This window comes from Nicotiana tomentosiformis, chromosome 11, assembly GCF_000390325.3.
Source record: "Nicotiana tomentosiformis chromosome 11, ASM39032v3, whole genome shotgun sequence".
Lineage (NCBI taxonomy): Eukaryota > Viridiplantae > Streptophyta > Magnoliopsida > Solanales > Solanaceae > Nicotiana > Nicotiana tomentosiformis.
This window is the reverse complement of record NC_090822.1, coordinates 50,610,370-50,620,669: the sequence shown is the minus strand read 5'-3', so window position 1 is coordinate 50,620,669 and position 10,300 is coordinate 50,610,370. Positions and strand designations below refer to the sequence as shown.

General features: G+C 40.4%; 1 protein-coding gene across 1 annotated transcript; it reads right to left on the bottom strand.

Moving 5' to 3' along the window:
* Positions 1-8,486: 8,486 nt before the first annotated feature.
* On the bottom strand, positions 8,487-9,242 carry LOC138901430 (uncharacterized). The gene has a single exon (XM_070189192.1). The coding sequence runs from the start codon at positions 9,240-9,242 to the stop codon at positions 8,487-8,489; it is 756 nt and encodes a 251-aa protein (XP_070045293.1).
* Between the last annotated feature and the right edge of the window lie 1,058 nt (positions 9,243-10,300).

Sequence of the window (10,300 nt, the reverse complement as noted above, 5' to 3'; positions counted from 1 at the left end):
ACCTCGTTCTAATCATAAGTTCGATTCCATATGGGTGATAGTCGATAGGCTCACGAAATCAGCTCACTTCCTACCGGTCAGATCTACATATACAGCAGAAGATTATGCAAAGTTATATATTAAGGAGATAGTGCGGCTACACAGAAGTACCAGTTTCTATTATATCTGACCGTGGGGCTCAGTTTACAGCACATTTTTGGAGGTCATTTCAGAGAGGTCTAGGGACTCAGGTGAATCTCAGCACAGCTTTTCATCCACAGACTGATGGACAAGCCGAGCGCACAATTCAGACGCTCGAGGATATGTTACGAGTATGTGTGTTGGATTTTAAAAGAAGTTGGGATGAACATCTACCTCTTATCGAGTTTGCATATAATAACAGTTACCACTCCAGTATTCAGATGGCTCCGTATGAGGCTTTGTATGGGCGTAAGTGCAGATCTCCTATAGGGTGGTTTGATGTTGGGGAATCTGGGTTATATGGGCCAGACCTGGTTCAACAGGCCATAGAGAAAGTAAAGCTTATCCGGGAGCGACTGTTGACAGCTCAGAGTCGTCAGAAGTCATATTCTGACGTGCGGCGACGAGACTTAGAGTTCAGGATTAATGACTGGGTATTCTTAAAGGTATCACCTATGAAGGGCGTGATAAGGTTTGGCAAGAAAGGCAAGCTTAGCCCACGGTATATTGGGCCTTATAGGATCATTCGGAGAGTGGGCCAAGTAGCTTATGAGTTAGAGTTGCCCTCAGAATTGGAGTCTGTCCATCCGGTTTTTCACGTATCTATGCTACGGAAGTGCATTGGCGATCCTACCCGAGTGGTGCCCACGGATGATGTACAGATTACAGAGGACTTGTCATACGAGGAAATTCCAGTTGCCATCCTAGACCGACAAATCCGCAATCTACGAAATAAGGAGGTAGCTTCCGTAAAGGTTTTATGGAGGAGCAAGAATGTAGAAGAGATAACGTGGGCATCGGAGGAAGAAATGAAGTCTAAATACCCCCACCTATTTCAAACTGAAGATATGGCTCGAGATGGGATGCTACAACACAGCTCTATTCAGGCTAGCAGGTCATCAGGTAAGCTTTTATTTTTCACTTTTAGTATTTATGATTTACGGTTGGTGAGGCAAAGTGTTGCTATTTATAAACATTGGCCATGTGTGGCATGCATAGTATGTTTTCTGGCTACGTACAGGTTGGAGTTAACCTAGTGTACGAAGGATACTCTGGCAAAAGTTTCCAAAGTCTCTAAGAGTAAACATTCGAGGACGAATGTTCCCAAGGGGGGAATGATGTTACACCCTATATTTTCGTACGTAAAAATACGTCGTAAGAAAACTAATATAGGACCAAAAATGAGATAATATTTAAAAGTATATAAAGTAATTTAATCATGTTACCTCTGAGGTTACAAATATTGAAGATCATGAACAACAAGTACAAAGAGGGTTGCACGGTTCAGAAGCTAAAGCAATTGAAGAAAATAATGTTTCGTCGAAAGTCGACAAGTTGGGAATGTTATAACATATACCTTTGGGGTGAGACTAGGGTGCTTAACATGATAAGGAGATTATGTTATGATTTATATTAGTCGTATGACATCCGTGTGTTATGTTTTGAAGTCAAGAGAGTTGTGGAACAAAAGTCGATGAAAGTCATCACAAGTTACATTCATAAGTTTTACTGAAACTTTGGGTCAAATATAACTGCGATTTTCTCCTAATATACTTAGAGTTATGGGGTGTTCCACCTATCAAATTAAAGATATATGAGTCTATTTTCCAACTCATTAAACCGTTTGTCAATACGACATTGGAGTAGAAAGATATGGGCATTTGTGCGATACTGCGCAAGCTGCTAGGTGACAAGTAGGTGTGTCACCTACTTGCTTAAATGAGAGCCCAAAAAAATGGGCCATTTCGGGTCGTCCAAAGAGGCCTTTTAAGGGCCTATTTTCTTCATATATTAGACTTAAAATAGAGCATAATAACCAGACATAAGCTCTGCAAAGAATCCTCCCAAAAATTTCCCACAAACCCTAATTGATTTTCTCTCCCTTTCAAGTTCCAATTGGAGGTAAAACCTAGAGTTTGAAGAACCAAGATAAGAGCTGAGTTATCCAACAAATAAGGTGAGTTTACTGCTCTCTTTCATCCCAATTTTTCTTCTGTAAATTCATGGTAAGTCGTTCTATACTTGTAAGAACTCACGGGACGGTGATCGGAAGCCGTGAGTTCGAGTTATTCACTTGTAGCGGACTGTTTTGTGGACTGTTTTGTGTTGCTGTTGGGCTGCGTGTTTTACTACTGTTTTGTGGAGTTTTGGAGGAGGAAGGGGATTTATAAACACCATATAAATGTAGGGTGGTTGGCTGGTCATTCGTCATAACATTTTCGGGTCGTTTGACACTACTACGGTGGTCGTTTTGTGTACGAAGAGATTGGGGTGTGTTGGGCTGTTTTGTAGTATTTGATGGTGTATATAGGGCTGGAAAATGATATATATATGTTGTTATTGTTCTGTTCTTGTATTGTTGGTGTTATCTTGAATTTGGAGGAAGTAAGGATTATAGGGGAGATGCTGCCCGTTTTAATACAAAATAAGTTTGTCGTTCGTTGTGCGATAGTTGTACCTTTCGTAACTTAACGATAGTATTATTATCATTCTTGTAGATTAAGGTGCGAAGAGGTGAGTTCAACTTGGTGATTGGAAAGATTGTGATAAGGTATGTTAAGGCTAAGCCTTCCTTCATTTTGGCATGATCTCGTAGCTACATGTGTTAGTAATGAGACAAAAAGAGAAGTTCATATTCCTGAATTTATTCACACTATTCTAGTCTCATAAGTTACAATATTATTCCTTATCGAGATTCTATATTCAATTTTAGTATTGTCTTCTTCCAGTCAAGAGAGCAGCAAGCCTATATATACAGTATTATAGTATTTTCATTACCATCGAGCTATAATCGATGGGCAGGCCCCTATTGGGAAACCTCTGATCAGATGGAAAGTTATATACCGAGCCTACTGTGGCCGAGCGCCTATGAGCGAGCCCAGCATGGTCGAGATACATAGCCTAGTATGGCCGAGCGCCTATGAGCGAGCCTACTATGGCAGAGCAGTTATATATACCGAGCCTTATAAGGCCGTACAATTATTTTACTTACTATATTGAAGGAGTTGAGTCAGTATCAGCAGGTAAGTATATCTCCAGATCATCTTTGACTCCCAGTTACTTCCAGTTATTATATTATCAGTTCAGTTTCAATTTTCAGTTATGTTATTGCCTTACATACTCGGTACATTATTTCGTACTGACGTCCCTTTTCCGGGGACGCTGTATTTCATGCATGCAGGTTCAGATAGACAGACGTGTAGACCTCCTCAGTAGGTGTTTCCAGAGTTTAGCCTGATCGGTAAGCTCCACAACCTTCGGAATTATCGGGTCTAGGTGTTGTGTACATCTTATGTATATCTGTATATATGTTATGGGTAGGTCGGGGCCCTGTTCCGATCATAGTACATCTATCAGTAGAGGCTTGTAGACATATCCTGTTGGTTAGTGCAGTATGTTGGGTTTGTAGGCCTGGTATGTATATTTGATGGTTTGTCAGCTGTAGTAGCTATGACGGCCTTGTCGGCCTAGCTTTATATTGATGTTTAGTTAGCGCTAGTTTCCATTCAGTTTTATATTTTGCTTCGCAAATTGTCTTGCAAGGTGGCCCCATGGCCAAAGTATGACATTATATGTTCAGAGTCCCTTAGTCGCAATTTGGTACGCCAGGTTACGTGAGGCACCGGGTGCTTGTCTCGCTCCTAGGTTCGGGGCGTGACACAAACCCTAGTTCAACAGAAATCAAAGAATCAACCAAAGATCTTGGTTAATCGGCCTCATATAACCTCGCCATGATGCAAATAGACAAAAATCCGTCAAGATCTTGAGGGTCTGGAGATGATTGTGCTTGATTTAGGGCTGTATACTTTCCAAAGATAGGCAAGTATTATGTGATACCAAAATCGTGTAAATAATGAAGAGATCGAGCATATATGGAAGGAAAATCATGGAGAGACTCCATATTAGAACTGGAGTTGGGGAGGATAGAGGAGGCGGCTACTAGGGTTTGAGAGGAGAAGAGAGTAGAGAGGGTTCAAGGGCGGCCGTCTCAGAAGAATGGGGCTAGGGTTTGGGCAGATGTAACTAAAAAGGGTGGGGTATCGTGGATTGTTGATCTTGAGAGATCAACGGTCTGGATTATAGAATAGGTGGGGCGGGTCGTTTAAAGTGGGTCACGACCGGGTTAGTCACAGGGGTCGTTTGGATTGGGCTTCTGAAAGGTGGAATGCATGGGCCAGGTGCCTTAGGCTTGTGTTTGGTCCAAAAAATCACTTTAAAACTGGGTCATAATTAAAATACACGAAATTTTATCAAAAATAATTTATAAAAAGTAATTAACAAATAATAAAATATTATTTATGTTGTAAAGTGTTTGAAAATAAAAGCTTAATATTATAAAAATATAAAAATGCTATTTGGGCACAAAAAATGTAATTATGCATAGTGTATATGCTATTATTACAAAATTATGTAAATAGCTAAAAATACAAATAATTATATGAAATGAAGTAAAATATTATGAAACATATATTGTGGATGAAAATAATAAATGTGTATGATTAAGTCATCACAAAATAATTTAAAGGGGTAATTAATACATATTCAAGTAATTTAAATGTAAGAAAGTCAATTTTAAAGCTTTAAAAATTATGGAAAATTATAGCAAATACTTATATGAACCCTGTAAATTAGGTAATAATGGAAAAATATTATTTTGAAAGTATACATGACATTTATAAAAATATGACGGCAAAAATGGATATCAACAACTGCCCCTCTTTACCCGGGAATGGTGAAAGAGTTATCAGGTAAAGAAAATGATGACCAATTTTGTCTGAAATGATCGGGGGATGATGCGATTTGAAAAAATTGGAGGCTTAACCCTGGTTCCTGAGTTGTGTACATATCCCTGGTGTTACGAGAATCAGTCTGTGTGTAGTTCTGGATCCAACGACGAACGAAACCGACAGAGTTGTTATAAGAGTGGTCGTGTGTTTCAAAAAGGATCTTTTGGATGTAATAATGTCATGAGTAACGGATGATTTCAAGTGGAGCTATGAAAGTGAATTTGATCGTTACGAATGTACAAGGAAAATATTTGAATGGTTATAGAACAAAGGGTAATCAATTATGGATCATAGGTTACGTTTGAGGTGCTTGAAAGATGTGAATGTTGTGAACGAAAATCGGAGAAAGAAGTGCTCCTGTTTGTAGAACGGTTACCTTCCAAGTTACCTACAAAATTTAAAACACGATGCATATATATATGGGTTATTGTGAAAACTTTAAACATGATGCAAATTTCATTTGGACCATGAGAGTTGTCTTAGGACGATGAGGATGTTGTCCTTAGACTATGACGTCTTGGGCCATGGAGCGTGTGATAAGGGATTCGCAGGCCACGAAATGGTGTCTTCGGGCCATGAGAATGATTCCTTCGGACTATGATGCCTTTGAATAATGATATGCAATTTCGAGAGATCCTCAGGCCATGGCATGGTGTCTTCAGGCTATGAGGATGATGCCTTCGGACTATGATGTCTTCAGACAATGTGGCGATGTTTCAGCCCATGAAATGCAAGTAAGTGGTAATATCAATTGTTTGATAGAGGAGACAGGTAATGCTCTGTTGCATGCGATAACTAGACAAGACAAGGCTTAGTCTTGTATATAAAGAATGGAGACAATGCTTAGCCTCATGCAAGGAATGAAGACAGTGCTTAGTCTCATGCAAGGAAAGGCGATGCTTATCCTTATGCAATAATGGAGACAGTGCTTAGTCTCATACAAAGAATGGAGATAGTGTCTAGTCTCATGTAAGAAAAGGCTATTCTTAGCCTTATGAAATAATGGAGACAGTGTTTAGCCTCATGCAAGGAATGGAGACAGTGTTTAATCTCATGCAAGGAAAGGCAATGCTTAGCCTTATGCAATAATGGAGGCAACGCTTAGCCTCATGCAAAGAATAGAGACTGTGTTTAGTCTCATGCAAGGAAAGGCAATGCTTAGCCTTATGCAATAATGGAGACAGTGCTTAGACTCATGCAAGGAATGGAGACAGTGTTTAGTCTCATGCAAGGAAAGGCAATGCTTATCCTTATGCAATAATGGAGGCAACGCATAGCCTCATGCAAAGAATGGAGATAGTGTTTAGTCTCATGCAGAGAAAGCAAGCATGTAGCCTTATACGATGATGAGGGAAGTGCTTAGCCCTATGCAAAAAGAGCAATGATTAAACGCTTAGCATCATGCAAAGAATGGAGACGGTGTTTAGTATCATGCAAGGAAAGGCAATGCTTAGCCTTATGCAATAATGGAGACATTGCTTAGTCTCATGCAAGAAATGGAGATAGTGTTTAGTCTCATGCAAGGAAAGGCAATGCTTAGCCTTATACAATAATGGAGGCAACGCTTAGCCTCATGCAAAGAATGGAGATAGTGTTTAGTCTCATGCAGAGAAAGGCAGCGTTTAGCCTTATGCGATGATGAGGGCAGTGCTTGGACCTATGCAAAAATAGCAATGATTAAATGCAAGTGGGAAAAGTATTTCTTAGCTTGATGTGTTTGCGTTTGGCGACTTCTGTCGGTGTGAAGATAGTGATCTTGTTGTATGTATATATTTGCAGACATTTCTATTATGTCCATTGTGCCTGCATCCAAAGAAAAATCATGGGTTTTAGAGAGGGGGAAAGGTTGGTTCGTGCTCTCGATTCCTTCCTTTGCTTTTGCTCTAGTCTTGAGGTCCTATTTGAGTCACCCCGGGTAACGTCTGGCTACTATAAAAAATGAAATTTTCAAAAAATATGTATTTGTGATAAATCGTTCATATAAAAATGTAGTTATTTGAAATATGTGATAACGCATGAGAGCAAATAGTTTTGTCGAACTGGTGTCTGTGACATGCTTTTGAGACATTGCAACCTCCTTAACTCGGAATTTTGAGGATCCTCCTCAAAATTCCGCCCCAGTTTAAGTGCATACTTTTGGAGATGCCCGATGAGATCGGGCAAACTCGAGATCTTGCCCCCGTTTCTAACCATATGGGGGAATGAAGAATTTATTATGATGTGACCGAACCCACAAAGCTACCTACATATCCTATCTTAAATGGGAATCAGGTCAAGCGTAGTTCAGGTTGCATCAAATAGAAAGTGCAAACATAGTCTTAAATATAATATCTCTTGATTGCGTCCGAATTGATAGGTTTTGGCCAAATATCTCCATCCATCTCTGCAAGTATAAGTGCTCCTCCTATTAGTACTCGGTGAACTATGTAAGAGCCTTGCCAGTTGGGTGAGAATATCCCCTTTGCTTCATCCTGATGCGGAAAAATTCTTTTCATCACCAATTGCCCCGGTGTGAATTGCCTTGGTCTAACCTTCTTATTAAAAGCTCTTGCCATTCTGTTCTGGTAGAGTTGACCGTGACATACCATGTTCATTATTTTACCATTAATGAGAGATAGTTGTTCATATCAGTTCCTTACCCATTCTGCGTCACTGAGCTCGGCCTCTTGTATGATTCTTAAGGAAGAATCTCCACTTTGGCAGGGATAACGGCTTCGGTACCATAGACCAGTAAGTAGGGAGTTGCCCCAGTTGATGTATGAACGGTGGTTCGATATCCGAGCAAAGCAAATGGTAGATTCTCATACCATTGTTTATAGTTGTCCACCATTTTACTCCAGATCTTCTTGATGTTCTTGTTGGCGGCTTCTACGGCCCCATTCATTTGCGGCCTGTATGATGTAGAATTCCGATGCTTGATCTTGAATGTTTCACACATGGATTTCATCTATTCACTACTGACATTGGCGGCTTTGTCAGTAATGATTGACTGAGGTACTCCAAATCGATAAACAATGCGGTCTCGGACAAAATCTGCTATGACCTTCTTAGTTACAGCCTTAAAGGACACAACGTCAACCCATTTTGTGAAGTAGTCTATAGCCACCAAAATGAACTTGTGTCCGTTTGAAGCAGTGGGTTCAATTGGTCCGATAACATCCATGCCCCAAGCAAAGAAGGGCAAGGGTGAACGCATTGGATTGAGTTCGTTGGATGGCAATCGTATCATATCAGCATGTATCTGGCATTGGTGACACTTTTGAACATATTTAATGCAGTTTGTTTCCATAGTCATGCAGAAATACCCTGATCTTAATATCTTCTTGGCCAAAACGAAACCATTCATGTGATGTCCGCAAGTTCCGGCATGTATTTCTTCGAGCAATCTAGATGCCTCCTTGGCATCAACATATCACAACAGTCCCAAATCAGGAGTCCTTCTATACAGCATTCCTCCTCTTTGAAAGAAATGGTTGGCCAATCTTCGAAGCGTGCGTTTATGAGTGTCTGTAGCATTCTCTAGATATTCTCCCTTTTCCAAGTATTTTTGATATCGTGGAACCAAGGATTTCCGTCGAACTCTTCTACAATATGAGCACAATAAACTGGCTGCTTATCAATTCCTATTGGGATAGAATCGATGAAATTCTTGTTTGGATGTTGTATCATGGAAGACAAGGTAGCTAACGCATCACTCTGAATCCTTGGAACATGTTTGAATTCTATCTTTGTGAACCTCTTGATCAACTCCTGTACACAATGCAAGTATGGCAATATTTTGGTGTTCTTAGTAGCCCATTCTCTTAGTACCTGCTGTACCAATAAATCGGAATCTCCGATTACCAGCAACTCCTGAACGTTCATGTCAACGGCCAACTTGAGTCCCAAGATGCAGGCCTCATATACTGCTATATTGTTGGTGCACGGGAACCTAAGTATTGCGGATACCGGGTAATGTTGACCGGTTTCTGATACTAAGAAAGTTTTGATACCCGCTCCCTTGAAGTTTTCCTCTCCATCGAAGAACATCCTCCAACCTTCGTATTCTTCGGTAATATCTTCACCTAAAAACGACACCTCCTCATCGGGAAAATACCTCTTCAATGTTTCATATTCTCCATCTACAGGAATTTCCGACAAGTGATCGGCTGACGCTTGCCCCTTGACTGCCTTTTGAGTTACATTGATGATGTCGAACTCACTTAGAAATATCTTCCACTTTGCTAACTTGCCCGTAGGCATGGGTTTCTTTAAGATGTATTTTAGTGGATCCATCCTTGATATGAGATAGGTAGTGTACGTACATAAATAATGTCTTAACGTCTGGGCTATCCATGTCAAAGCATTGCAGGTGCATTCCGACAAAGAGTATCGGGCCTCGTAAGGCATGAACTTCTTGCTCAGGTAATATATCGCTTGCTATTTCTTCCCAGTTTCATCATGTTGTCCCAAAACACAGCCAAAGGCTCCGTCCAATACTGATATATAAAGCAGCAGAGGTCTTCCTGATTCTAGCGGGACCAACACGGGTGGTTTAGATAAATACTCTTTGATTTTATTGAAGGCTTTCTAGCATTCTTCAGTCCAGCTTATTGCGGCATCTTTCCTCAGCATCTTGAAGATCAGCTCACATATCACAGTTGATTGGGCTATAAAACGGCTGATATAATTGAGGCGTCCTAGAAAACTCATCACATCCTTCTTATTCTTTGGCGGTGGCAAATTCTGGATAACTTTGATTTTTGACGAGTCAAACTCAATACCCCGGCGGCTGACGATGAAACCTAGCAACATTCCAGCAGGGACTCCAAAGGCACATTTTGCGGGGTTCAACTTCAAATTATATTTTCGAAGTCGGTCGAAAAACTTCTTCATGTCTGCTATGTGATCTGAGCTCCTTTTGGATTTGATGATAACATCATCCACGTACAACTCTATTTCCTTGTGATCATATCGTGGAAGATAGTCATCATGGCTCTCATGTAGGTTGACCCAACATTCTTCAAACCAAACAGCATCATTTTGTAACAATATATTCCCCATGGTGTGATAAAAGTGGTCTTTTCGGCATCCTCTTCGTCCATCAAGATCTGATGATATCTTACGAAATAATCCACAAAGGATTGGAGTTCATGCTTGGTACAATTGTCGATCAGTATGTGTATGTTAGGCAACGGGTAATCATCCTTGGGACTTGCTCTATTCAGTCGTTAATCGACACATACTCTAACTTTCCCATCCTTCTTCGAAACTGGCACAATGTTGGCTAACCAGGTCCGGTATTCAACCACTCGAAGAACCTTGGCTTTGATTTGCTTGGTGGCCTCCTTTTT

Excerpts from the sequence above, each read along its gene's own strand:
- LOC138901430 (XM_070189192.1), bottom strand. The coding sequence starts at position 9,242 with ATGGATCCACTAAAATACATCTTAAAGAAACCCATGCCTACGGGCAAG.